Source organism: Betta splendens, chromosome 4 (assembly GCF_900634795.4).
Source record: "Betta splendens chromosome 4, fBetSpl5.4, whole genome shotgun sequence".
Taxonomy (NCBI): domain Eukaryota; kingdom Metazoa; phylum Chordata; class Actinopteri; order Anabantiformes; family Osphronemidae; genus Betta; species Betta splendens.
The window spans coordinates 29295379-29323144 of record NC_040884.2 but is presented as its reverse complement, the minus strand read 5'-3'; the positions used below and the strand labels follow the sequence as shown (position 1 = coordinate 29323144).

Below are 27766 nucleotides of genomic sequence, written 5' to 3'. Positions count from 1 at the left end.
CACCTTAATCATAAATACATTTCCTCTGATGATTTTCAGTAAGTAAAAGTTATCCGTTGAAACACACTGGAGCTATTTCAACTTTCCACGGGGCCTTAATAAGAGGCCGCAGCCCAGGCCTGTAATTTCGAGGTGTTTACCCTCCGTGGCTGAAAGCTATTTAAAGTGAAGGAAGGTAAATCTTCGCCCGTCAGCTCGCAGCCACATCTGAGCCAATGGTAGCGCGGACGCGGCTCCCGCAGCCAATGACGGAGCAGCGTCGGCGCGCACTGCTGTGGACGACGGCGGCGGCTACCATGGACTGGAGCAGCGTCCTCTTCGGTCTCACTAACTTTTAGCATTAAGTTTCCGCACGAGCGCAACGGTAAGTTTAGCGCGACTCCGTCGACGTATTTTTTTCACGTTTACATTTCTGCGCGCGCGGAGAGAAGGCGGTTAAAGGTACTTGTCCACGGGCTCGGCTGGCGTCGGTAGATCAATGTCCTCCGAGCTCCTTTAGTTACTCGGAAAGGAATTAAAGTGACTCGTGTGCGTTTTTAACGTGTTTGCGTCGTCACATTGCGGGTAACGGCAGCGTTGAAGCCGCGCTGACCCACTAAGACCCACTAAGGCCCACGGGCAGCGCACGACAACGTCTGCAAAGTCGCTCCGCCGTCGTTTCTCCTGCTGCCTTCGTTTCGGGTCGTTGCTACTGTTGAGTCCGACGTAAAGTTTCAAATAATACTTTGCTATTGTCCTCAGATGCGTGAGCAGTGTGCGTTAGACGCGTTGTGAGCGAACCACACATGGACACAAACAGCCCGCTTTTAAGTGGAACAAGCCCAAACTGGTCAAACCAGTCATCACCTGGACTAGCCCGCAGTTTTTCCACGGCGGCTTCGCTCGCCCCCGCGGCGCAACGTTACTTCTCCCGCAAACTGTTGAATCGCCGTGCACGGCTGAGCCCAGCTTTGATTTCTTGTGTCTGTGTTCGCAGGAGTGAGGCCGCAGACGCTGCTCTGAGCAGCCATGGGCGAGATCGAGGGTTCATACCGGGTCCTGCAGACCCCCGGCACCAGGCTGGGGGCCCAGTTCAACGCTGGTATCAGCACCTTGGAGCCGGGCCAGAGCCTCAGTGCCAACATGGTCACTGGGAGCAAAAGCCATGGGCGAGGACTGCAGGTCCGCGTGCAGGCGCTGGATGAGTCCCAGGAGTTCTTCGACATAGATGTAAGTTGTTCATCAGCTGCTTTCTGCCTCCTTGGTCCCTCGCCGGCCTTGTGTATTTACACTGCGATAAGCTGGCAGTGTGCTGCACAGCAGGGCTCGTCTTGCCTCCGAGTCCTGGGCGGCCGCTTGCACGTCTCCTGGGTTGGTGACAGCTGCCAGATGGCTGTGGTGCTGAAATCCCTTCCTCCTTAAGGCTTCTTACTCAGACAACTTAGTGGAAGTCAGCAGGCCACTTCCAAGGGTTTTGGCGGTGAAATTTGCTCAAGGCCCGGTTGTTGTGGTGATTTTTGGAGGTTTTCTTTGTCAGAGATTTTGATGAACAGAACACGAATGGCACCAAAGTGTGTACACTCAGTTACAGTAGTTTCTAAGGTTGTTGAAGTGTCATCTAGTGTGTTCCTCTGTGTATTGTTTTAAACAGTTGAGATTACAATGGGCTGCTCTAATGGCTGTAGCCAACCTTTGTTTATTTTTGCAGACAGGCTTTAATAAAATTTAATCTTTCTAGTTTCCGCTATCGGTGTCACAGAGGAAATCAGTGTTTCTTGCTTATTTTGAAATCTAGCTGTGCTAATGAAATAAAACAATATATTTGTTAATCATATTTTAAAGAATAGAATATTCAAATCCACCCTCTTCCTTTGTCACCTGATTAAAAGCCATGTTCTCTTGCCAAATCGCTGCAGGAGTCATTCAAACGGCAAATAGGAAGCAATAAGGAAGCCACTATATCACAGTATGTTTCCTGTCCTTTTTCTCAGCGTTGCTGGGGAACAAAACAAAAGAAATCTATTCAGTGACTCATTAGTACAAGTTAGTTTACAGTATAATATAGCTGACTTGGCAAATACTAGTCGTTAGCGTAGGTAGTATTTAACTTGTAACGACTCTTTCCTAAATCTTCAGTAAATGTTCTAGCAGATGTAGTTTGGGGCCACTGCTGAGATGGACATTTTATAATCTTATGCACCATATGTTCTCTCAAAGTCTTAAGCTAATAGACTGTGACAGACACAAGTTTAATTTGATTCTCGCGCTTCTCGCTCTGGAAGGCGGCTGACCGTTTTAGTGAGCGTGTTCGAGCTTTCGTAGTAAAAGACAACCGCGGTGGGCCTGAGTTCCTGGTGTGGAGCAGGCTGCAGTTTGACGGGAACAAGGCCTGCGAGAGACACTTGTTCACCACAGCCCCGCATTGCTTCACGTTGCTGTTCATTCAGGGCTACAGGCAGAATAGTATTTGTGTGTTCCGCGTTAGGCAGCTTGGGTTTATTGCCTCCTAAAAGTCTGTCTGACCCCAGTTACATAAAGTACAAATGAAGAAAGCAGCAAAAGCTTCTCCTGGATTTAGAAGTATCCTTTCGCTCATGCATACTAAGTGTGCAAGAATAGATCCAAAATTGCAGTGGTGAGAGTTTGAAATGGTTGCGGCCTTCCATCGAGTGCGTGCGCTCTCTCTGGCAGTTTGGTTGCTCAGCTGCCCAAACCTACTGTACGTTTGTGTGCACTTTTTTTTATCACCTGTTGTTTCCTGCCACTCCCACTGTGCAGTGAAGAATAAATACGCTCATGTCACAGTGGGTTAACATTCTGCTCTCTCATGCACTTGTGCATTTATGGCAGCTTTTACTATCAGCAAAGCGTTGTAGATAGTGTCTATTGTAAAAGTGGCCAAGTGTACACTGGTGTGGTTGAGTGCATGGATTTATGGCCACATAATGGCTGCAGCCTGGTACTACAAAAGACAACTCACGCAGGAGCACGTGCGCTTTGATCTGTGGGTCTTCCTCATCTGCCACAGGTCCCAAGCATGGTCACCATCAGCAGACATTTGTTTGCAGGGCTCCCGTCCACAGGCTCCTCCCACAGCCAGCGCAGGAGAAAGCCCGGCCTTGTGGTTTCTGGACAGGGAGGCCGGGTCAGGAGGGCAGGGAAACACAGGCTTCCTTTATCCAGCTCAGCCGGCCCCTTCGCTGGCCTTAACTACCAGCTCTAACTCGCAAAGTGACCCAGGGTGGCATGTGGAACCTAGCTGTGTGGAAATGCAGCGCAGTTGGGGCACTGGTGGGAGGGAAGCCCAGGCAGGCTTTGCTTGTCGTTGTAGCAAACAACCACATAAATAGTACAGTTGACAACCAAGTGGGCCGAAGAGAGAGAGGGAGCCCCTAATGTTAAAGGAGCCGTTCAGAGGGAGCACTCATGGGCAGGACAAAGTTTGAGCAGCGGTGGTGGGGGAGGGGACGTGGCCAGGAGTAAGGACTTGCTGAAAGTTTGGCCCAGGAATTTAAACCACCCGCCGGTAGTAATCCTGATGATAAAACGCATCTAAGTCAGTGGTATCAGTGTTTCTTTTTAAAGGACTCAGGTGCCATGTGGACACTGATATTGTGGATTGCACTTTAGAGATAGAATAGTTTTGAAGGCATCGTCAGCGTAATGGATGGAGCAGAACTAAGGACGTAGAGCTTTGTTTAGATTGTCACAGAAGGTTTCCTCCTGTAACACAACAGAGTTGGACAGACAAACATTGTAATGGCTCTACCTTGAATGACGTCACCATCTCAGTCAGTGCCATGTACTGTCCCAAGTCGTTGCTGCAGCACTAGGAGGTCCTTACTCCCTTCAATCATAGTTTTTTGAAAGCAAGTCAAGTATTACACAGGTGACCTGAGCAGCAGGCACACAAAGAAGTGATTCCTGATTACTGCTGTGTAGTGTTTACACGCCAACAAATGTCCTGACCAGCTGCTCAAAGGTATGACTCGAGGCCAGAAACAAACAAAGTCAATACTGGTGACTGACTCAAACTTGCCGCTGAGTTGAGAAAAGGTGTTGAGGAACCTCTTGAATCTTTCCTCACACACTTGTCGAAGTGGGCAACTGGTACTTCGAGCCTTTAAAATGTATGTCAGCAGGAAATCTCCTGGTGGGAAAGCCTAAACATTGTTCACCCCACTGTGCCAAATACAAGTCCTAGCACACCCCTGCTGTCAGTAGGAGGTTCTACTAATGCTCTCCACCAGCCTCTAAAAGCAGGACGATCAACTGCTTTTTAGCAAACCATGCTTAACCTGTCATGCAAGGTACACCCAGGGCCTGGATTTGAACCAGCCTACACCATATTGGGTTACACCTCTGTTTAAATAGGTTTTGTTTTATTTCTTACACACACACACACACACACACACAGATTTGTCTACCAGAGAAACATCTGTTTGGCATAATCCGCAGTGCTTTGAGAGCTTGATTGGGTGACCCACTGACCTGCCCTAATGTCAGCTCAGGAACGAGAACGCTTCCATGGCACTAATTGGGCGTGAGCAAGCTAAACGTGGTCTCACTGTCACATCAAACAGATGACCTTGATGTTAAAGTGCCAGGCAGCTTTAGGTAGCAGTCCACTTACTTGTAATTGATGTGTTTTTATGTTTGTGTTTTTAAAGTAGTGTCTAATGGTAATTTCACAGTACTTTGGGAGGCTTGATGAATAGCATACGTTTTCCATATCATTTGTCAGTTTCCTGTTGAATTTATTCCACTGTTTCCTTTCTGTTTCTGGACTAAAAGGTGTGTTCCAACAGTGCATACATTGAGCCATTGCTCACTCAATGAACCGCTTGGTCAACAGTGTGAGGAAGTATTTGAAGGGGGAAAAAACCTGCCTGTCTGTTTTGTAATGAAATGCCTGTGAACCTGTGTCTTTTGTTTATGGACACAGAATGAGGTGAGGGTGATCTCAGTTTGCCTCGTTGTTTTGTATTGGCTTTCTAGGAGGAACTAGATCTCTGTAAAAATGGCATCCGCTCCCCTCAGAATGTGGAAGATAAGCCTGAATGTCCCAGAGGAGGCTTTAATTCTCACTTGACCCAGGAGTGCTGTGAATGAAGAGTCGCATTCCTTCAGAGGGTTAATGAGCAACAAAGGAGGGACCTATGAAACACACACGCCAGTCAGCATGCAGTACTTGCTCCTTCCCAACACTCTGTAATCATTGGTTTTACATTTTAATTTATTCTGCCACCAGTTTCCTCCGAAGCCAATGTGGCTTATGTTATGTGGGCAATTGGATAAAAGTCTGTGAAGTTGTCATTAGTGTTCATATGTCCATTTATCATTGCTATTTATACTGGATGTGCTGTTTAAACACTGGTTAGTGTAAAACGTAAAGGGGAAAAACAGAAGAAATTCAGTTATTGTTTTGGAAATGCCTTTAAACCAGATTTGGTTTTTGGTCCAGAAATGTATTGGACAGAACCCAAACATAAGTTTAGTTAGACTTTGTTGAATTGGACATTCACCCAGCCCCACGGAACAGATCAAAATGAGATGGAATACCTCAATGTTCCTTGCATTTGGCTGCAGTTCCATTTAGAATACTAACTGATGCTGTCTGGATAGTATGCTTGGCCTCCACTCAAGAGCAACCCAGACAGAATAAGTATTATAGCACACCAGTGTTGTTCTCCGGTTGAGAGCTGCTGTAATCGGACACTGTAAACGCTTGGGAAAAAAGCATATTTACAACAGATTCCTGAATTTATGGATGTTGTGTCATTAGCTTTCACCTGCAGTTCACAGATTCTTGGGAATGCCGAACAAAAGATTGTATCAAAGGAATGAACAGACCTACGTTCTGTAAATCTCCTGACACCCTTTGAGCTGCAGCGAAGTTTTTCTTTTTTTTATACGGCTTTTAAAAATACAATTTTATATTACAACCAGATGTTTAAGGCTGTAATTTTCTCCAAAAGTCACAGGCTACGATTCAAAACCTCAAGTGCAGTGTGTTCTTAGTACATAGTAATTAGTTCTTCATTTAGTGAACACAATCCTGAAGCAGTCAGAAGGTAAACTTCTGCAGATTTCCTGGCTTATGACCTTGCTGCCTCATGATGGTAAATGTTAAATAGGGTGTATATATTTGGAATTTACCTGCACAGAGTAAAGGGAACTATTTGAATGGAACAGTGGAACATAAAGCAAGTGCACAGACATCGTCTAGTCAGTGCTCACTGTAAACTTCAAGAGCAAGGTCTACTCCACAGAAGCCTCAGTAAGAATTAGTTTTTCCTCTCTGATGCCAGCTGATCAGTTATGTTCTTGTTTTTTAAGTTGAAGCACTGTATTCTATCATTTGATTCATATTGATTTTTTTTCATTATCAGTGGATGAGCTTTGTGTTGACATAGCCATAGAAATAAATATTTCTCTCTTTTTTCCCCTTTCAGTCAAAAGCTCTTGGACAAGCTCTCCTCTCCGAGGTTTACCACAGAGGCAACCTCATCGAGAGTGATTACTTTGGCCTCGAGTTTCAGAACATGCAGATGAACTGGGTGCGTATACCAGCAACCGTTTCCTGTTTGAAATGAACACCTTGAATATCCAGGAACTGACACAAAGATTGATTATGCATGTCAGATTGATATGAGCAAATGAAAAACCTCATGTTAAAATATGAAGATTGAAACCAACAACTTCCTCGAAGGGCTCGGGAACAAAGTCAATTCCTTAGTAATTTCTGAACTACTCACTTGCTTTTTAGCTTTTGTGCTTTTTGTTTTAGTGCATTCTAAGTTCACCGGGAAACTTTCTTTAGAGATTAGCATTTGAGTTTAATAAGACCCACTATCCTTTTGATGAAGGTCCTTGCCACTGCTGGGGTGGGAGTTATGAGTCAGCCAGTTTGCCAGTTAAATTGCAATGAGCATTTTATTAGAGCTGAAATGCTTCTTAATACTAATATTAGGAGTTGTAAATCCTAACATTTACAACCATTTGCGCAATAATTAATTCAACATTCTTTTGTATTACCATAAAATATTAGTCAAACAAGTTCATAGTCCCCCCCCACACACACACAGTTGGTATTGTAACAAACAACTTGTGAAAGACAGCAACTATTATGTGAGAAGCATATTACATAAACATATTATTGTCTATTGTTGTAACTGACTTGTTGTAATTATTTACCAATGAGTAGATCAAGTTTTTTCTTTAATTGCTGCCCTACACACACAGCTGAAAAGAGGAGTTTAGGCAAAAAACAGCTGATACCAATTTCTCAATATATCTGTCTGGCTTTAGCACATTCCTTCCTCAATCGGGCCCAGATGTAATAAAGCAGGCAGGCTCGTAGAGCCAGGCTTTAAAGGCAGTTGTTGCCCATAGAAGAGATGACACATCTTTCTACTGTCATCAAGACACTGGCACAGAGTGATAATAAATGGATAGAGATGTTGCCAACTGTTAAAGTGATAACATCGTGATAGTTATTCCATTTCTTTCCATGTAGGTTTGGCTTGAACCCACAAAGCCCATTGTGAAACAAGTAAGAAGTAAGTGAGCACAGACATTAAGAGAAATTCCTCCCTGTGAAAAATGTGTCTATGTGCTGATGATCTGTTCTTGTTTTCCAGGACCAGCAAATACACTATTTAGACTCTCTGTAAAATTCTTTCCTCCGGACCCCGGTCAGCTGCAGGAGGAGTACACAAGGTCAGGGACTGTAATTTCCGACTGGATATTTATCTTTATCTGCTTGTAAGAAAGGCTTTAGAAACCATATCGTTTTTTTGTTATTTTTTCAAAGCATTATAATATTTGTTTGTTTTGTTTTTTTTTAAAGAAAGATTTAGCTGCTCTCACTAGGATGTTTTTTTCCAACCACTATCTCATAGCCTTGCACACAGATTCCTCTGCTAGGCTTTCATTATAAAAAAACTCTGCTGCAGCATATTCTTACATTACTTTAAAAAGTGCTATTCTCACCATTTTTTCCTGTGCTATTTTGTGACATTCCACATCATGGAATCAAATGAATTTCTTGCACACAAAACATTTGGACACTAAACCTCTAAAACCTGCTTTTATTCCAGGTACTTGTTCTCGCTGCAGATGAAGAGAGACCTGATAGAGGGCAGATTGATCTGCACTGAAAACACAGGCGCTCTGCTGGCCTCTCACCTTGTCCAGTGTATGTTGAAACTCTTTAACTACAGTATTAAGTGATTGAATTCATTACCACTTCACTGTAAACATGTTTGTCCAGATTCAGTTCACTTTCCTAATACTATGACTGCATTTCAGCCTTGACGAGCCTTGATTATGCAGCTTTATTAAAACAAGCACACACAAGTTAAAAGTGCTGCATTATTGCACTTTAATTCTCTTTATTCTTATGGAAGCATTTCTGCGTAATCTAAGAATCCCAGTTCCTCTAAGATACAGTAGCTGGATACATGTAAATGTGATAGTGATAGCTAAGAAATAACGTAACCCTACTAGTCCTGTTTCAAAATAAATTTGCATGCATGAAAGAGGCCAAAGTTACACAAGGTTGTAATACACAGCATCACTCATGTACATGTATCAACATTAATCAGTGGTATGAAGCCATACTAAGACAGATTTTGCACACTGAATTTATGTTATATGCTCAATCTGTTTATCCTCTTCAAAGTTAAACTAAGTTTTAGTTGTTGTTTTTTTTTCTTGCATTATAAAACAGCGGAGATTGGCGACTACGACGATGCAGCAGACAGGGACTTTCTGAGGATGAACAAGCTGTTGCCTTACCAAGAGAAGGTGCAGGAGAGAATCATGGAGCTCCACCGGAGGCACCTGTAAGTCCTGATGCAACACATCACCTCATTGTGTCCTGTTGACCTATGAGATGGTATCTTCATGTTTATGTTGTCTCTAGAGTTCCAGTCAACTGGGCTCTGCCAGTGTGGTTTGTAGCTGTGGCATTTATTGTGCAGGACTGCCAGGATATTTGATAATAACCTGCCAAAAAACTCACTTTAATCTTGTAAGGTTTTGCCTTGATGCATTGCTTTGTTCTCCTGACCACTTTGTAAGCCAGTTTTCCCTGTGGTTGGCATTACTTCACTGCTGTGGTTCCTGGTGCAGGGTTACAAATTTTCACGGGTTTAAAATAGGCATCATTGGGCTTCACCATTATACCAGTAAGGAAGCGCGGCTTCATTTGAGTTACACCTGCTACCTGTTAATATTTGTCTCATCACTTTTAATTGATTGCATTTCTAAAATATTTGGTCTCTTATCTCTCTCAGAATACCTTCACTAAATTAATATTTAGATTTCTGGATAACCTAGCCACTGTCTGCTCCATGTCATGACTCTAAACACAAATGTTTAGTGTTCAGTGTGGTGAGAGGACTAAACGGAGAAAACTGTTTTCTTACCTAACAACCATAATGAGAGGATCTGCCCCATTTCAGGGTTCAGAGTTTCACAAAACCTACTGCACTTTTCCCACCACCAGTCTCCTTGTTAGCACAGTGCTATCCTATGGCAAATAGGAGCTCTTTTCATCTCGGTGTATTTAGGTGGCTCTAAAGACCTTTACTAATCTCTTCCCTCGGTTGCCAGTGTGGAGTTCTCTGTCGTAATCCCCTGCTCTGGCCGGCCTATTAGCCATAAGGCCAGTGGGGCAAGGGAGGGCCCTAAGGAGATTTCAGCGCTTAACGGATGAACAAAATTAGAATGTGGTGATGATTGGATGGATATGTCTTTCTAACATGCTGTTTGGTTGTAATCACATGGTTTCAGATAATGCCTCTCAAATCCTCGAGGTTAGAAGAGATCTGAGGTCACACAGCTCGACAAACGAGACATGATATGATCTTAGATTGAATCCACGGCAATGGCAAAGCATTGCTCAACACTCTGTCCTGCAAAAGGATGGTTCATTGTGATGATCAAAATTGACTTGAATTGTTTCACTCTAATTTTTCTACATTAGACTGGAGCTTACTGGTTTCTTTTATTTTCATGAGCATATGGTATTGTCTGGCAATGAAATGAAAATAGAGTTAAATCGATAGGATGGGTGCTGTCTTTGGATTTAATGTTGTACTTGATCAGTGTACCTGTTTTAGGTGAAAACATGATTGCCTATGGCCTATAACAAATGTGCATGTGTGTAGGAAGAAACATTCAGTGTATTTAGATTCATTGATCATTGCGTCATACTTGTGCCCATACCAAACTATAGTAAAGTGCTGTGGTTTAAATAATTCATAGTCACTTACGCCTACAGAACAAACAGATGTGAATTTAGGCTTATTGGTTGTTTTATTCTGTAGGTAAATTGTTAAATTGTAAAAATATTGAACGTTTCTCTACAAACATGTGAGTTCAGGAGCAGCATTCATAGTCCTAAACCTTTTTATTTTTTGGTGTAGGATTTTATGTCTTTTGGCTTGTAGAGATAAATGATGGGAGTGCAGTAGATGCAAGTTGTCAGCTGAAGTAGAGGATAATTGGCTTTACAAAAGCGGTCCTGATTCTAGGTGTATGATTTCTTATCATTTGGACACACAACAGTATACATAAAGAGGACATGCTGTGATTCACCAGCATCTTTGTTTCTTCGTTGTCCTCTGCAGGGGCCAGTCTCCCGCTGAATCAGATTTCCAAATCCTGGAAATCGCTCGTAAACTGGAGATGTATGGAGTTCGCTTCCACCCAGCAGCAGACCGGGAAGGCACCAAGATCGACCTGGCTGTGGCTCATATGGGTCTGCAGGTTTTTCAGGTGACTTTCATACCAGCATCCGTTGTGCCTCTCAGTCCCTGACAGCGTTGCTAAACATTATGTTCTTCTCTTTGTTACAGGGCCACACAAAAATAAATACCTTCAACTGGTCCAAGATTCGCAAACTTAGTTTCAAAAGGAGGCGGTTCCTCATCAAACTCCACCCAGAGGTCCATGTACGTACTCACGCAGTTGAGTTAGATGTTTTAGTATGTCTTGGATTCTGACATCTGTATTGAGTATATGTGTGTTTAAACATAGTTTTACAGTCTTGTGTTTGCTTTCAGGGCCCCCATCAGGATACTCTGGAGTTTCTGATGGCCAGCAGAGACCAGTGTAAAGTCTTTTGGAAGATCTGTGTAGAGTACCACTCATTTTTTCGCTTACTAGACCAACCTCAACCCAAATCCAAAACTATGCTCTTCAATAGAGGCTCTTCCTTCAGATACAGGTATTAAAATCATATGTTGTCTCAGCATGTTTAGAGCAACACATTCAGTCAAAAAAAGGTTGTGTTTTGATGGGTCTGTTTCTGTCAGTGGGAGGACTCAAAAGCAGCTCGTGGAGTATGTCAGGGAAAATGGATCAAAGAGAACACCATACCAGAGGTGTGTGTGTGTGTGTGTGTGTGTGTGTTTCCATCTAAAGCTAATCTACATCTCTAATACTTCATACTGACTGAAATATTCTCTTTGCTGTTATAATGATACTGATGTGATGTTTTTCATTTTCAGGAGAAACAGTAAAGTACGAATGTCTTCTCGATCCATCGTAACAGATGTGCCAAAACAGGTCTGTGGAGCTCCAATGTTGACCTATTTGTGCAACAAATGAAATGGAAGATTTCAGTATATTGTGTCTTGGTATTGATTATTATTGTTTGACAGGCTAATACGGTTCTCTTTTCTCCTATTTTCCATTTTGTTTTTCTTCCCTTGTTTCTTATGGTTTCAGAGTTTGTCATTCAATGACAGTCTCAGAACCACAGCCTCCCCTGCCTCTGCTACTGTTTCCTTCCAACCAGCACACATCTCCGGCCTCCTCCCAAGATCAGAACTCCAACCTCAGCCTCTGACCGCGCTGCATCGGTCTCCAGTGCTTCCCCAGCAGTACCAGAACCAGCAGCAGGTTCAGTTCCCGCTGCAAGCTGCCAGACCCCCCAGCCCACCGAAGGAAGAACCTGTCAAGGCTGCTCCCCCATCTCACTACGCTTTTCAAGGTGCCCCTAGCAATCCGGCAGCAGGACACTGCAGCCCCTTGTTTGTGTGTGTAGAGAGTGCCACTTCCCAGTTGCAGTCCTCCAGAAATGCCAATGAGGATAATGAGTTTGGTGGGAGAAGGGGAACTGGGTGCTCATTGGGAGGGGGAAGGGGGACGAGGAAGGGCGTCCTAACACCTGAGGCCTTTGAGGCGGAGCTTTTGCGTGCAAAACAGAATCCCATGTGCAACTCGCCACTGCACGTTACAGAGGAGTTCATAGATGATGATCCCACTGAAATCTCCTTCTATGGAGGGGGGGCAGAAGCCTACTCCTATGGCCTCAATGATAAAATAGATGAGTTTGATTATGTGGAAAACTCTGATCTCATCAAGAATGGGATCTTTAGTGTGGGCATAGAGGACCTGAATGGAAAGAACAATCCCTTTCCTGATTGCATTATTGGTCACTCTGAAACCAGCTCCCTGGTTAATAACCGCTCTGAGTGCAGCTCCCTAGATAACCTGGGACTCAGCTCTGCAGGCGAGTCCATGTCGGTGGGCTATGGAGGCCCAGACTCCTCCTCGCTTCGCCTGCCAGGCTCTGATGTTCAGTCAGAGGCCAGCTCAATGGTCAACTTCCCGGCGTACTCGGTGCGCTCCGAGAGCAGCTCTGCTGTGCAGTTCAGTGACCTGGTAGAGCAACTAGAGCAGCTCAGCTACCCTCCCACAGCCACTGAGGGCTCGGGGAACGGCAGCTCCGATTCCGACTCTGACTGGGGCTCCGACAGCGTTCTTCCCCCTGAGCAGAACCTATTTTACAGTAATCCCTTGACAGGGAGTGGTGGAATTGAGAGTTTTCTCCTTCAGTGCCACAACCTGCAGGCACTTGCACTGTCAGACCCCGCTGCGTCCCCTCATATTAAAATGTAAAGCAAATACTTAATTCACACTTTTAATTTTTTTGAAAAGCAACCAGACTTTAACCGGGTTGACATGGTAAATGACTAAAATGAACGGTTTCATGAACAGTTGAAGCTTCAGAGCTTGTTTGTCTTTGCTAGTGTTGGAGTTTTCACTTAATCGCCAACGTCCTGCAGCTTAAAATTGATGTGCATATGAGTAGTGTAGACTTATTAAGATGCCCTAATTTTTTATTTTGTGCCATGTTTTTTTTTAACCCATACCATCTAGCTCAAATGATCAAGTATTGAATAAGATGATGCACTTATTTTCCAAGGATGTCCAAAAGACTCAAGATTACCGTTTGATTCCATGAATATAAAGTAATCAGTGGAATGTCCTGTTAGTTTCCCAAATACTGAATACACACTTATAGTTTAATGAAAGCAAAGGCAATTTAATACAGTTTACATGACCACAAAGCTTAAGATGTGACTAATAATGTTTAGGTATGGCACTATAACAATATAAAATATTGTCATTGTGCCATACCTAAACAGAATTAGTATTATCCCTAATGACACTAAAGAATCAGCATTGACAGTTTTTGTCATGTCATTTCTTAGATGACGGAGCTGTTCATGTTTAGTCCTAAATGCCTCTAATCTCAAGGTAAAGTAAAGCCAGCGCTTGTCCAGGGTTAATGATCCGTACAGGCCTGCTATTAAAACGACATGCCATGCAGCCACTTGTTCATTTGCACTTTGTGCGCCTCACTGACATCTGCTGGCTGAAGTAGTCAGACATCAGTCTTGTTACCAGCACACAGCAGTGTTTTGTTTTTCTAATAGGATCATTGTCTCTGAAGGATTTCTAAAAGAAACTCACCAAGATAGATGTAAACTAAGTTCTCCACTTTATGTTTAGTAAAAGAATGTATGCAGTGTACGAATGAGCCATTAAGTGCACCTTTAACACCACTTCCTGCCAAATGAATGTATTCTCTTACACACACGTAAGGCTTCAGTGAACTGTGTTAGTGTTTGATCCAGTAGTACCTATAAGTAATTATTCAAAGCTGCGACGTAAGACCATTCAGCATTAGAAGCTTTGAGGGCACCTTTTTTATATATACTATGGTATTTTATCATAGCAGCAGCGTTAAGCAGTGGGTGATGTTGCTTGTTCTATTTTTTTGTGGCATGTGGTTTTTCATGTTTTCGGGTTTTGGCATTAACTCTCCTCATAATCCTATTAAGATGGTATTTTGTTTGTAATGGGGTTACTTGCCTAGTAGCATTAATTTAACTATAATATAGGAAAACGTTCTTGAGCACCGACGCATGAAAAGTCTTGCCGTCACGTTGTCAGTCGGTACAAAGCCTTTTCAATAGATTTTAGTCTATCTTTCAGGCCTCGGACGTATCTGCGGTCTGGTCATGTCAAGTCTCTCTTGAAATGATTTATGGACTGTCATACGACACACAAAGCCAGCGCTGTGTTGACATGAAGCTAATCAGTGATATTTGTTTAGTTTCCCTTTCTGCGTTAATCTGCCATGGGCCAGATTTCACTTGGCTTTTTTGTGTGTCTCATTTGGCTTTCTTTTCTGCAGTATATGTCAGTTGTCTTTATCTGCAACACTTGCACCGTTGTGCCTTTAAAGCACTTACTCCGCTGATCATACACCATCGTTTTGTGCGTATCTCAGGGTGAGTTCCTGTGTACACTTAATAGTTTTGGAATGATTCCCCTGACTGCGTGTATGGAGGGAAGGCTTTTCTCCTCAGAACACTCATCATCCCCTGTTCTCCTCTTAAAGGATGGTGTGTAGCCATTTATACCTAAACTCTGCTTACAACAACAGTTGTTTCATCGCATTTCGTTTCAGATGCACTCCATTACTAAGTAAAATGTCAAGCTCAGATCTAATGAAGCACTTGTTTTAATAGATTCCCCCACTGTTTTTTTTTTTTTTTTTTTTTAACATGATCACACATCCCAACTTAAGGTTTGACTAATGAGTGGCTGACTATTATAACCAGCGAAGCTAACTGCACTTAGGCATCACATAATCATCACTTAATCCTGAACTTGTATATTTACTAATTATAAAAAGCCTGTACTAAATGTTTGTATGTTTTCCTCTAAAGAATAAAGTAATCACTTTTGGGTACCATGAATGTCAGACTTAAGATTCTTTGAGGTGCAAACTGAAATCAAAGAAGCAATCACAATGTAATTTTTAAAACTGTTTCAACAAAACCAGTGATGTAAATGTTACTTCAAACAAAGCTGTTAGAATAATCCAAAAGACTCTGTCTTCTCCCTCCAAGCATAACAAATTAAAAGGGTGTACTAAAACGTCTGCTTTGAACCTCACGCAACATGAACAAGTGCATCACATGTTTCTATAGGTGAAGTGTTCTGTGGAGGAGCGGCATCAGAAAACAGAAACCTGTACAGTCTCGCTTTAACTCAATACAGTTTTTCTCTGAACGGGCTTTGGTGCTTTTTTTCGGGGGGGGTTGGGAGAAACTTGTACACAAGATTCCTCAACCTAATTCCAGCTGAGCATGTGTTGCTCCCTGTTTGGACAGGCTCCGTGCCAAGTCATTCCACTGCAAACCCTGGTCCTCCCGCTGTGGAGCCTGACGTTCGCAGTTTTCCCTCTCGTATGTCATTCCCCTGTGGGGCATTCCAGATAAACTATAAACAACAGTTTGCCCCCCAGACGAGCCACATTCCTAATAAGCCTCTGCATGAGCAATTGTTTCCGGGTCGGCTTGTGATGTTTTTGTTTTTTCCCCCTCATTTCAGCCTTCTCTTTGTTTTTTTTTCCTCTAAGCAGTAGAGGAATGGCTGTGGTGACCTGTGACTTCGTAAAGAGGACAGCTGAGCGTTTCATCTGCCCTTTTTTATTGTCCCCTAACTTGTTGCATAGCAAAGCTCACCGGCAGAACAAAGGCAGCAGCTCCAGGGGTCTCCAGTAGAATCTGTCTCGTATAAGTTGGCAGTGAATCCTACACCCTGCGAGCAGAAGGCTTTGAATACAATAGTGGTGGTGGTGAGGGGTGGGGAAATGGGGGAACCATTTACTTGCTTTGCTGCGTTTCCTTTCATTTGTGGCCAGTGTGCGTGATGAGCCGTTCCACTTGTTTGTGTCAAAAGTGCAGATGTGTTTCACTCTGGGAAGAAATAAGATCACTGTGGAAGAGGATGACATGTACTGTCTTCTATGCACCATTATGCATTACATTCTAGCACTTCTACACATACGCTGTGTTGTGTGAAGCTCACTATTCTCGACTTAACTCCACCCATATCTTTTCTCTGTGTTTAACACTGTATTATCTTAGTTTTAAAAAACGGTGACATCCTTGCATCAACTGGCTAAAATGTTCATTGTATAACTCTTCTCTCCATTTACTCCACAGACTCGACCGTGGACAGCCCTCAGCTCTCGCCCTTCAACTCCAAGGGCCCCCTCTGCCTGTCGCCCTCCTTCCAGATGTCGACCCTCAGCCTGCCCGGCCAGACGCCGTCGCCCCTGCAAAGCCCCATCCTGAGCGAGGTGGGCAGCAATGCCAGGCTAGAGGAGGAGGAGGAGGGCAGGAGGAAGGTACACGTTTACATGCCACCCTTCCACTCCCTGCCTCACAGTCCTTTCTAAGAGTAGAGGGCGACACTGGAGGAGCAGGTCTTATTTCAAAAAGATTTGCATATATTCAAGTAGTGAACCTCCCCCTATTCTTGCAGCGATATCCAACGGATAAAGCCTATTTCGTTGCCAAAGAGATTCTGACCACAGAGCGGACCTACCTTAAGGACCTCGAGGTCATCACAGTGGTGAGTGAACCCATGTCTTGTCTGTACAGTGCTTATAAAGTTGTGTGTTTGATGCTGAACCTGCTGAGCTAATCAACATGCTGCATAGTTAAAAATATTGTGTTACGCGGTTTCATTTTAAAGAGCTAATATATTATGTTGCAGGCTGCTACAACAAAACAGCTCTTCAGATCGTTTATACAATGGTTTAAATCATACTACATAATCACTTTGCTTTCTAATAACCGACCTGGTTATGCATAGATTTCTAATCTTCTGTCGTCCTCATGGTCCCAGTGGTTCCGCAGTGCTGTGATCAAAGACAACGCCATGCCCGAAGGCTTGATGACCCTCCTCTTCTCCAACATCGATCCCATCTATGAGTTTCACCGAGGCTTCCTCAAAGAGCTGGACCAGAGGCTGGCTCTCTGGTGGGTGTTGCGTCGTCCTTTCATGTGCGGTACTGACACATTGAGGCCTGTGACAGGATGGTAACGAGGAGAACTTGGTTTCCTCAGGGAAGGACGCTCTAACGCTCACGTCAAAGGGGACTACCAGAGGATCGGCGACGTCATGCTGAAGAACATGTGTGCCCTGAAGGTGAGGAACCTTTGCTAACCCTTTGGTGACCAAAATCTTTGCTTGAGTATTCAGATTTAGTCAACCAATATGTTCTCTTTATCCTCAGGAGTTCACCGGCTACCTGCAGAAGCACGACGAGGTGCTGACAGAGCTGGAAAAAGCCACCAAAAGGCTGAAGAAGCTGGAGACGGTCTATAAGGAGTTTGAGCTGCAGAAGGTCTGCTACCTGCCCCTCAACACGTTCCTGCTCAAGCCCATCCAGCGCCTCATGCACTACAAACTCATCTTGGAGAGACTGTGCAAGCATTATTCCCCTGCACACCGCGACCACGATGACTGCAAACGTGAGTTCTCCAAAGCTTATATAATGGAACCAGTTGCTCGAAACCGATTATCATCATGTGACTTACCTGGAGGCTAACCCTCTCACTATAGAGGCTCTGAAGGAGGTAGCAGAGATCGCCACCCAGCTGCAGAGCAGTCTTATCCGACTGGAGAACTTCCAGAAGCTAACAGAACTTCAGCGAGACCTGATCGGCATAGAGAACTTAACAGCACAAGGCAGAGTGAGTGAAGCGGCAGAGGGGAAGAGGGCATTAAGCAGTTTGAGACGTTTCTTATGTGATTTGTTTATTTTTAGGAATTCATTCGAGAGGGGTGTCTGTACAAACTCACCAAGAAGGGACTGCAGCAAAGAATGTTTTTCCTGGTTGGTACTAAGCTAAAGCTTGATGTGTAATTAAAGGTTTATATGTTGGCCACCATTGGCTCTGATCAGCGTTCGCTCATGTTGCTCTTTCAGTTCTCAGACATGCTCCTCTACACAAGCAAAGGCGTCACTGCGACCAATCAGTTTAAAGTGCACGGCCAGCTGCCTCTTCACGGCATGATAGTGAGTATATAAACCTGCCCCAGATCCCTCTGTGACTTGGGGCTGTCGCAGGCATGAGGGAGGGCCCGGGTCTCCTAACGTTGCATGTCTCTGCTTTACCCCCGGCTGCAGCTCATAGTGCTGGATGCACCGGTAAGTCCTCTGAGCTCTGCCAGTCTGGACGCCCGACCCCTTCCCGTCTTCTCCCATGCTTGTGTAGACAGATGGACAGAAAGCACACCTAGCACCTGTCTCCTACAGTTGTCCGAAATCAGCTGATGCCATTAAAAAGATAATAATAAGCAGAGCATGATCTCTATTTAAAGCCGATAGGTGTGTTTTGATGAACACATTGGTAATAAAAGGAGGTTAAATAAAGCAGTTTACCTCCAGATAGACTTATTGATGCTCTAGTAAAGGCTCTTTGCAGGTTTCTTTCTGGCTTAAGTCAGACCTTTATATTCTTATGATCCCTGTCCTTGAATCATTTATTGCAAACTAATGTTGACACTGTTTTCCTAGCTTGAACTCCTGACTTCCTCTTTTGTCCACAGATTGAGGAAAGTGAAAATGAGTGGTCCGTCCCCCACTGCTTCACCATCTACTCTGCTCAGAGGACCGTGGTGGTGGCTGCCAGGTGAGAGGCGTGAGAGGAGTAAGTAAAGACTAGGAGGCTGGCATCCATTCACTGCACTGTGGTGTTCTGTTCAGCTCCAAGGTGGAGATGGGGAAGTGGATCGAGGACCTGAACATGGCTATAGACCTGGCCAAGAAGTCTCAGGATAAATCCAGCATCTTCCTTGATGCAGAACTGGGCGATCGCTCCAACCGTAAGTCGCTCGTGTACACTCTGTTACCGTTGGATGTGCAAGACCTAATGAGCTGAATACTTAGTCTTGTTGTATTTTGTTTGGTCCACACGTGGTTCATCCCTTTCCTCCGCCCATCCTTCTCCCCTCCTCTTCCTCCACCCCTCAGGATCATCCGACGAGGTTTCTCTTGAGCAGGAGTCGGAGGATGATATGAACTCTTCTCGCACTTCACTGGACAAGCAGACACACCACCGTGCCAACACAACCATGCACGTGTGCTGGCACCGCAACACCAGTGTGTCTATGTCTGATCACAGCCTGGCTGTGGAGGTACTCCTCCTCCGCCCATGTGCACACACACTTACACGTACACACACACACACACCCCGAGTTTACAGAAACACACACACACCAAAGGGAAAAGGATGCATGCACATCATCATTGCAGTGGTGGAGCAAATCAGCAGTCCTCGCTCTAGAGCCCATCCTGGTGTTTCACCTGCTATTTTTAACCCACCACTTTCCTCTAATGTCCCTTTTTCCCCCTCTTGTTTTTACTGTACTGTCTGTCTTTCTCTTGGTCTTTTAATAGTATGTTCAAGACTGGTTCATCTTTTCAAATAATGGTGTCCTAACATTTTCACTCTACAGACCTGAAGGATTTCCTGCTTCCGATTTCTTTTCACTTTCTCCTCAGAGTTAACATTCTAACACGGATCTCTGCACCCTTTCTTGTCTCCTTTTGTCTTATCTCCCGCTCAGTCTTCAGCTCTCCGGCTGTCTCGCCGGAGCTTCCTCCTCGTTATCTCCTCGGTCAGGGCCAGAGACCAAACACCATCACACACGTTTGCTGGTATCGAAACCAGAACCTCTCTCTCACTGATTACCTGCGCATGAACCAGGTACCAGAGAACCACATCAAGTAGTAAACGGCAGTTGCTGCATTTGAATCTCATGCTTAAAGTTTGTGAAATAATTTGATGTATGTTTATTGATGCATCATGTATTAAACCTATTTTTTTCTGTTGATAAAAAGCTTAAAATGAGCTGAATGAGAGAAAATCATAGCTGTAAAAGAAAAGGTGTACTTGAGGAGCACAGATTCCTGCTTTGCTGCTGTGCTGAAAGAAACAAAGTAAGGTTGATCACAGCATTAGTGGTTTACTGAGACAACTTATGACCCAGGTGTTCAGCAGAGTAAGTGTCTCAGTTTCATGGTGAGATTTCTAAAAAATCCCAGAGCAGGAAATGTGAGCATTGAGTTTCAGGTGTCAGTGAGTTTACATTTGAGTTATTAGTTATTACACAGGAAAACTATGCGTGTGCTAGTCTGACAAGTGCAGCAGGTGGAATGTGAAGGACGACTTTAGGTTGTAAACTAATAGACGTTAACAACAGCCTGTTAGACCTGTAATAATAGGGGGCGCTTCTGTTGGGCCTTTGATGTGATTTGCAGTAGCTGCTGCTGTGTTTCTAACCCGTTTGATCGTTTGAGTGCTCACTTGATGCTGATCTGGTTGACAGGAGTTTCACTAATCGCTTGAATGAGTGCAGTGGTGTGAATGTTACAAAACAAAGTTGAATCAAGCCAACTTATTCCTGAGCTCTGAAAGTCTATAAATCCTCTCCGTGATCTTGTTGGGACAACACACTGTTAAAGTTAAAACACATGTAGGAACATCAGCGGCAGTAATGAATGTTCTGACTTGATCCGTGCACCTCTGTGCAGAACCAGCTGTCCGGCTACCTGCTGAGGAAGTTCAAGAACAGCAATGGGTGGCAGAAGCTCTGGGTAGTTTTTACCAACTTCTGCCTCTTCTTCTATAAGACTCACCAGGTAAGCCACCGCCCCCTCATGTGCGTTCTTCCAGCGAGCGAGCGAGCGCGTGCGGTGACCGGCTGCGTTCTCCTTCGCAGGATGACTTCCCCTTGGCGAGCCTCCCCCTGCTCGGCTACACGGTGAGCACCCCCGACGAGTCGGACAGCATCCACAAGGAGTACGTCTTCAAGCTGCAGTTCAAGTCCCACGTCTACTTCTTCAGAGCGGAGAGCGAGTACACCTTCGAGAGGTACGAGCAAACCCACTTGTTCATCGTTCGTTAACGACAGGAGACCGTGTTGTGAAGCTCCCGTCTGCTGTCCTCTCTTCACAGATGGATGGAGGTAATCAAGAGTGCAGCCAGCACCACGGGCCGGATGAGCCTGCTCATACCTAAAGGAGGTACCATGGAGATGAACGGGACCTGAATCAGACCCCGCGTTTCTGGAGGCTGGGCCTTCACAGCGTCAAGACTTTAATCAGTCAAGCAATGGAAACGCCTAAAGACTGAAAGATGCTCATGTTTTAATTGTTAACATTTCTTTCCTAAATGCTTGTGGTCTGTAAGTTTCTTTGATTCAATGATGTAAATGATAACATTTGTTCCAGTATGCAGGATATAATGAAAGGGAGAGCTGTACATTATAAGTTAATTGCATATGTAGTGCTAAGTTTATCCGTTTATGCTGACTGATTTTTGGGGAATACCGTTTTATGGGACCAAATCCTACACAAAGGGCTTAAATCCAACATTTTTCTAAGGGACTTCTGTCTGTGATGACTGAAGCTTTGTTGGGTGCAGCTCTATTAGTAGGACACAAATGATGACATAGCACGTGGGAAATGAAGGTATAAAATAGCTGCTTTGAAAGAGCCTGTGGTGTGAGTGAGGCGAAGGCGAGAAAGAAGGTTTACGGCACGTTGAGAGAAGTTTAAGACAAGTCGTTCTGGGAGATGCATCAAAGGTGCTGCTGTTTAGCAAAGGTTGTTAGGAAGGTTTTAGGGCATGAACCTGGACAAATTGTTTGCATTAGTAGTATTTATTTCTAAAACTCTTCATTTTGCCTGATGAAGAGAAGAAATCCAAGCTTGTTTGAAATGCTGAGGAAGCAGCTGCTGTTTAATTTGCCTGCTCACTTACAGTAGGCAGCGTTACGGCCAGTTTGGTGCTACGTTTCTCTTTCATACTCGTGTAACGTCTTCATCCTGGGACTGTTTCTGCATTGGGATGATGACTAGAGGAAATGCTGTGCAGTGCTTGCTCTAGTGTTTACTTTGTGTAAAAGGTAGCAACTTCTTTCTAATCCAAGCAGACGAACACTTTGAAGTAACTACTTGGTGTGTGTGACTGTAGACAAGCGAGACCCCTTTAACTCGCTTCATGCTATCCTTTAATACACCCTTTGTATGAAGACTGGAATCTTTAGTCTCTGCATGTGCAGTTGTGTGTGTACAGCATGTGTGTATTTTGAGTGTATGAGATGTGCGGAAAAGCCAACTGCGTAGTCCTGGCTACATCAGCTCCACCTCTGGAGCTGTGGATGATGACGATGATGATGATGATGGAGGTCAAACTCGAAGTATTCTGCATTCAAGCATTCTGCTCATGTGAGACTGACTCTGTTGCACAGTAAATGTCCAGCATGTTACTCCTATTTATTGTTTAGCGTGTCCTGTCTCCTGTAGTCTCCATGTTATTCTACTTCCTAACAAATAAAAAAAAATCAATCTGACCAGTTTGTGCCTTGTTTTGGAAACAATTAAAGTCTCTGATCGTTTGTGATCCAGTGGGCGTCTGGTACAGTTTGATCCGCAGATTTCGTTGCATGATCGCAAACAAAGTGAAGCATTCCTGAAGCATGCCCGGACAGCGTGGATGATGGGTGGAGTGGCTTCCCCAAGAAATGCTATTATCGCCTGCCTGCGAAGAACCAAAACCGTTGTGTCAGGGAGCGGAGAAGGGAGCGCTGCAGTGTCAGTGCTGGCTCCAGTTTCAAAACAGCGAGAGGAGGAGAAGCAAACCTTATAACACAACTCCTCTAAGCTGAAGTCAAAACGTTTGCATTGAGACACTGTTTTCATAACCTTAGAACAACTTGCGGAAATGTGTTTTCCTTTGATAGGATCTGTGCTTAGTACAGACTCCACCAAAGCAGCAGTTAGTTTGCTGAAGAAGCTTGAACAAATACAGCTGACTAACAAGTGAGATGTGTGTGTGTGTGTGTGTGTGTGTGTGTGCGCGCGCGCGCGTGTGTGTGTGTGTGCGCGCGCGTGCGTGTGTGGGCCGAGGGGAGGGGTGGGGTTTGCGCGCCTCCGCTTATCTCCGCCTTTGGTCTTCACAATAAGTGCCCTTAGAAGGAGCGCCTGTCCCACGGCAGACCGCGGCCGCCGCTGCAGTAAATCTGCACATCACCACAGTTCACTGATCACCACCGCATCTCAGCGCAGTGTGACAGCTCGGTATGCAGCCCGCTTAGGGTGATGGTGTAGCTGGAGCCTACCGGCCGGGTAATTGTCGGGTAAGTGTCACTTCGCAGCGCTCATCCTCCCTGGAAGTTACGGAGCAACTAGGAAAGTTATGGATTCACGCATCGCAGCCTTTTCCTGGTTTAAATCTCCTTCTCCGTCCAGTTTAGCGATGAACGACGGGACCTGCAGTTGCGTCACGCTGTGATTATGTGCTCGCGCTATCCAGACTGTCCCCATACACTAATCTGTTCCGCAAAAATAATCTCCAGAGGACGCGTAGCCGGAGAGAAGCGGCGGAGGCGCGGAGCTGCGCGGCGCAGTCGGCGGCGGATGACGCACGGGGCATGGAGATGTTGCGCCGCTCCTCCGTGTTTGCGGCCGAGGTGTTCGACCGCTCGCCCACCGACAAGGAGCTGGTGTCCCAGGCCAAGGCGCTGTGCAGGGACTACATCCATTCCAGGCTGAACCGTGCCGGGATAGGCTGGTCCAAGCCCGAGCATGGCCTGGCTGCGTCAGGTGGGACCCTGGGAGAGGTCTCCACCGTCCTGCTGTGGCTCGGTACGTTGCCTTCGAGTCGGTTGTAGTTATTGTTAAGATTAAATTGATAAGCAACATACAGTGGGAGTTAGACACGAGTGGTTTTAATCGTCATAAAAATCGTTTGGACTTGTGACCTCATTTGTAAAAGCCTGTTTGATGTTAGAGCTTTTTTATCAGAATGCATCAGGGGCTCCGGTTCCTCATTAGATTCCATGGAATCCCCACAAAAAAACCTGCTCTTGTCTGAGCGGTGACACAGTACAGATGCCTCCTGCAGTCTGAGTCTTCATTGCGGTTGTCAGCCCATTGTCAGTTCAGGCAGTTATGCAATTCACTGGAAACTCAGACCTTAAACAAAAGAAGACTGTTTACAGAAAACCATCAGAGCTCAGCTCCAGCTGTGATTCTTTAATGTACTGTTTTTCTACAACTACTGCTTAAACCTAATCACAAGCTCTGCAAACAGCCAGTAGAGACTTAATGTAAGGCTTTTACTTAGTGTTGCTGTCCTTTGTTTCTTGCAGGAGATGAGCTCGAGTACCTTCGACCCAACATTTACCGTAACGTAGCCCGTCAGCTCAACATCACGGTGGCGTCAGAGGGCGTGGTGTCTGATGCTTTCCTGGCTGTGGCAGCGGACATTTTCTCCACAGGTATCTGTCCGCCTCAGGTTTGGCTCATATTGTCCAGTAAATCAAATTTTGTGTCGGTTTTAAAATTGATTCAGAAACCTGCTGGAAAAGGGACAGACAAGCGTCCATTGGCTTTTTAGGTGAGGGATCATTACAGGGTTTGGGCTCCACCCTGGGAGTTAAGTAACAAATCTCAGCTGGTTCGCTCCTCAGGGTGTGAACTGCTGCACCGGTAATTAAGATTTGGCTGCAGCGAAGAGTGAAGGAGAGCAGGTTAGTCCAGTCCTCAGGCGAAGAAGGATTAGAGAAATAACTGACTACTTCAAATATGTAAAGGAGAAAGGTTCTGGCCGTATTAGAGTGTAATAGTTCCAGTGTCATACTGAACATGGAACACTGTGTGTGTGTGTGTGTGTGTGTGTGTGTGTGTGTGTGTGTGTGTGTGTGTGTGTGTGTGTGTGTGTGTGTGTGTGTGTGTGCGTGTGTGTGTGTGAGGAGGAAGCAGTGGGCCACAGCAGATTGTGAGGCTAATGCCATACTGCTCTGATAACATGTCCTGCTTCTGACAACATTCACAAACACACCATGACATGCACTTTCAACCCTTTATTTAAAGCAGCCCCCATCAATTTGACATGAACAGTGGACTAAATAACTTTTTTTACACCACTCGTGTGTCAGGGTGCTGTCAGACTCCTACTTATCCAAACCGACTGGTATAATGTTGTGAACATGAGGACAGTCAGTTGTCGGCAGCGCTGACTCCGCTCCCGCAGGTTCCAGAATCATGAGCTCCGGTCGCAGGAGACAGAGAATGGATGGAGCTGAGTGTCAGTTTGTATGTGCTGGACTTATAAACAGAACAGAAATAGTCTGGAGCTTTGACTGTAAATGGCGCGGTGGCAGAAAGCCTTAGGAAAAATGATCTGCTCCCTAATCTAGTAAGCGTCCGGGTTTTGTTCTGGGCGGGACATCGGGCCTGGCGTCTGGCTGCTCGTGTGTCGTCTCTCCAGCTGCTGCTCAAAGCAGCCGCTCCAGGCGGACGCTGAGGACTGTGCCTTGCTTCCCTCTCACGCACGTTTTCCTTCTGCGTCGCTGTCAGGTGTGACGTGGGGGAAGGTGGTTTCCCTGTACGCCGTGGCGGGCGCCTTGGCTGTGGACTGCGTGCGCCACGGCCACCCGGCCATGGTGCACACCATTGTCGACTGCATGGGGGAGTTTGTCCGCAAGAGTCTGACATCCTGGTTGAAGAGGAGAGGCGGCTGGGTAAGGCGAGCATCACGGCTGGGCTGGAGGTTCAGGATAATATCAGTAAAAACTCGAATGAATATTGAATGTTGCTGTCTCCCTGGGTGGCTCTCATGTAAAATAGCCTGAAACAACACGTCTCTGTCCACACAGACAAACGAATGGATGCTCCTGCGGAAACGTTTCAGTCTTGTTTAGAAAATAAATGGAGTGTAACAAAACGAAGAGCAGCGCATTGTGTAACTGACCTCAAAAGCTCAAATGAGGGACCCGTTTGTCGAAGCTGCAGACTAAACTCAGTCTGTCTCCAGCTACGGCCTAAACCCATCTAAGCGTCTCAGGCCGTCGTGACTCACGCGGAGGAGCAGCTGGACCGTGTGCGCTCAGGCAGTGAAGCGACAGCTCCTTGCACCTTCCCTGTGAACATTCTCAATGTCCTGTCTCTGCTGCTTTACAGGCGGACGTAACCAAATGCGTGGTGAACACTGATTCCGGCTTCCGCTCTCACTGGCTGGTGTCTGCAGCCTTTGCTCTTGGACATTATCTCAAGGCCGTGGTGCTGCACCTCCTCAGGGAGAAGTGAAGGGCCGGCACCACCGGAGCCTACGCCTTTGGACTGTGTTTACACTCCCTTTGCACTGAGGAACGCCTGTCCCATCACGGCCGGTGGACTCACCTTGCTTCTGTTGTATTTATTAGTTTACATAGCTCACGTTATTGCTTTTACACTAAAACCTGTCCACATATGTGTGTCACTCGCCCACAGTTGTTGAAAATGGACACTATGGTATGTTCACATACTACATATTTTATACATTTCAAGAGACAATAGCAAGCAACTGACATATTTTGTTTGGTAACTAAATATGTATTAATAATAGGAAATAATTCTTATTTTACTTTAAGTCCTATTTAAATTTAATTGTAGAATGTATGGGGAGGTTCTCATTCCAGAGTTATATTCTATTTCAGTCTTACCAATAGATTCTTTATTTTTTTTAAAGTCACAATTCTGTATTTTTCATACTGTTACACCTGATATTCAGCTGAACATGCACATTTTAGATACATCCTCTGTATCCTTCAATATCTGTTCTTTTACAATTTACTATATCTCAACAGATGTGTCATAAAAGTTGGTTTGCAATACATTTTGAGTGGGGTTCCATTCTTCAATCAATATTTACAATATTTTCATTGATGAAGGCTTGTTAGACCATAAATTAGTTAGATCAAGTAGAATTTATTCCATGAATAAAATGGAAATAATAAGTTTAGTGTGTGGTATGTAGTGAATACTATGCAAGTTAATGTTCACACACACAATATTTTCATCAAATCAGCACTTTATTAAGTTGTTTACTGTAAATTATTTTGCAGCTGTGGTCCAGCTCCTACATTAAAAGTGGATTTTTATTTACTATTAGAGCTGATTTGTTTTGTGTCCAACAAATGTGTTTATGTTGAAGGGATGATTAATGATACAAATTGCTAACCATAAAGTTGAGGACAAGTATTGACAGTGAAACCCCATGGAGGCCAGTTTGGTTGATAGAATCCTGTTTAACGTTTATTGCCTTTTTCTTCACAACTACAAGATTGAAAAGCAAGGCACACTCTCCTCTGACACCCGCCAGATCAGGGAGGGTAACATTAGCAGAGCTCTGATACCAGCAGCTTAGAGGGTGTGAACAGAGGAGCTGCTATGCAGAAAAGCAGCTGTGAAGGCTCAGGATGGACTGGCGGGAGCAACATTTGCAGTTGAAGTTGCTTCAAATTAAACAGGCAGGGAGAATGTTTGTTTGAGATGTCTGAGCGGCACCAGTTGCCAGTTGCATGCTTTGTAGGTCTCTGTGGTACAGAGACATCTAGTGACCACATGTTGTCTGAGCAGCTTCATAATCAACCGGAGGCTAATGTTTTTGGTGCGCTGCAAGTAGCCTAGTATGTGACTGGATTAAAGCCTAATAACAAGCTTACACATTCACTAACAGGAAGACAGCACAAGTGGCTAAATGGTCTTGTATAGTGCTTTTATACCTAGTGGTACTCAAAGTGCTTTAACATTGCACTCACATTAAACCATTCGCCTGTACAA

At 44.8% G+C, this 27766-nt stretch overlaps 2 protein-coding genes across 6 annotated transcripts; both read left to right on the top strand.

Annotated features, from left to right (window-relative positions):
* Positions 1–179: 179 nt before the first annotated feature.
* farp2 (FERM, RhoGEF and pleckstrin domain protein 2) lies at positions 180–22512 on the top strand. 3 transcript variants are annotated; one of them, XM_055508030.1, is made up of 28 exons: positions 180–364; positions 977–1209; positions 6435–6539; positions 7499–7541; positions 7623–7701; positions 8082–8179; positions 8714–8828; positions 10620–10767; positions 10848–10943; positions 11055–11218; positions 11307–11375; positions 11502–11559; positions 11722–11986; positions 16305–16441; positions 16627–16716; positions 16993–17126; positions 17214–17295; positions 17384–17621; positions 17713–17843; positions 17918–17986; positions 18080–18169; positions 18281–18301; positions 18703–18785; positions 18860–18978; positions 19127–19290; positions 20690–20797; positions 20878–21029; positions 21114–22512. In XM_055508030.1, exons 2-28 carry the CDS (start codon positions 1009–1011, stop codon positions 21205–21207), a joined length of 3153 nt encoding a protein of 1050 aa, XP_055364005.1. In that variant the 5' UTR covers positions 180–364; positions 977–1008; the 3' UTR covers positions 21208–22512. The 3 variants fall into 3 exon arrangements, with proteins under 3 accessions (XP_055364005.1, XP_055364004.1, XP_029003380.1); XM_055508029.1 differs by having other exon boundaries at positions 181–364; positions 16305–16489; XM_029147547.3 differs by lacking the exon at positions 18281–18301 and having other exon boundaries at positions 182–364; positions 16305–16489.
* Positions 22513–23118: 606 nt separating this feature from the next.
* On the top strand, positions 23119–26819 carry boka (BCL2 family apoptosis regulator BOK a). Of its 3 annotated transcripts, none has more exons than XM_055508170.1 (5): positions 23119–23298; positions 23518–23806; positions 24313–24441; positions 25523–25691; positions 26126–26819. In XM_055508170.1, exons 2-5 carry the CDS (start codon positions 23593–23595, stop codon positions 26133–26135), a joined length of 522 nt encoding a protein of 173 aa, XP_055364145.1. In that variant the 5' UTR covers positions 23119–23298; positions 23518–23592; the 3' UTR covers positions 26136–26819. The 3 variants fall into 3 exon arrangements, with proteins under 3 accessions (XP_055364145.1, XP_029004998.1, XP_029004997.1); XM_029149164.2 differs by having other exon boundaries at positions 23121–23298; positions 25523–25686; XM_029149165.2 differs by having other exon boundaries at positions 23120–23806; positions 25523–25686.
* The last annotated feature ends 947 nt before the right edge of the window (positions 26820–27766 follow it).

Bases quoted from the DNA above. Each gene is read 5' to 3' on its own strand.
- boka (XM_029149165.2), top strand. From the start codon at position 23,593: ATGGAGATGTTGCGCCGCTCCTCCGTGTTTGCGGCCGAGGTGTTCGAC. The intron at 23,807-24,312 runs GTACGTTGCCTT...TGTTTCTTGCAG, and splicing joins CACCGTCCTGCTGTGGCTCG to GAGATGAGCTCGAGTACCTT. The intron at 24,442-25,522 runs GTATCTGTCCGC...CGTCGCTGTCAG, and splicing joins AGCGGACATTTTCTCCACAG to GTGTGACGTGGGGGAAGGTG.
- farp2 (XM_055508029.1), top strand. From the start codon at position 1,009: ATGGGCGAGATCGAGGGTTCATACCGGGTCCTGCAGACCCCCGGCACC. The intron at 1,210-6,434 runs GTAAGTTGTTCA...TTCCCCTTTCAG, and splicing joins AGGAGTTCTTCGACATAGAT to TCAAAAGCTCTTGGACAAGC. The intron at 10,944-11,054 runs GTACGTACTCAC...GTTTGCTTTCAG, and splicing joins AACTCCACCCAGAGGTCCAT to GGCCCCCATCAGGATACTCT.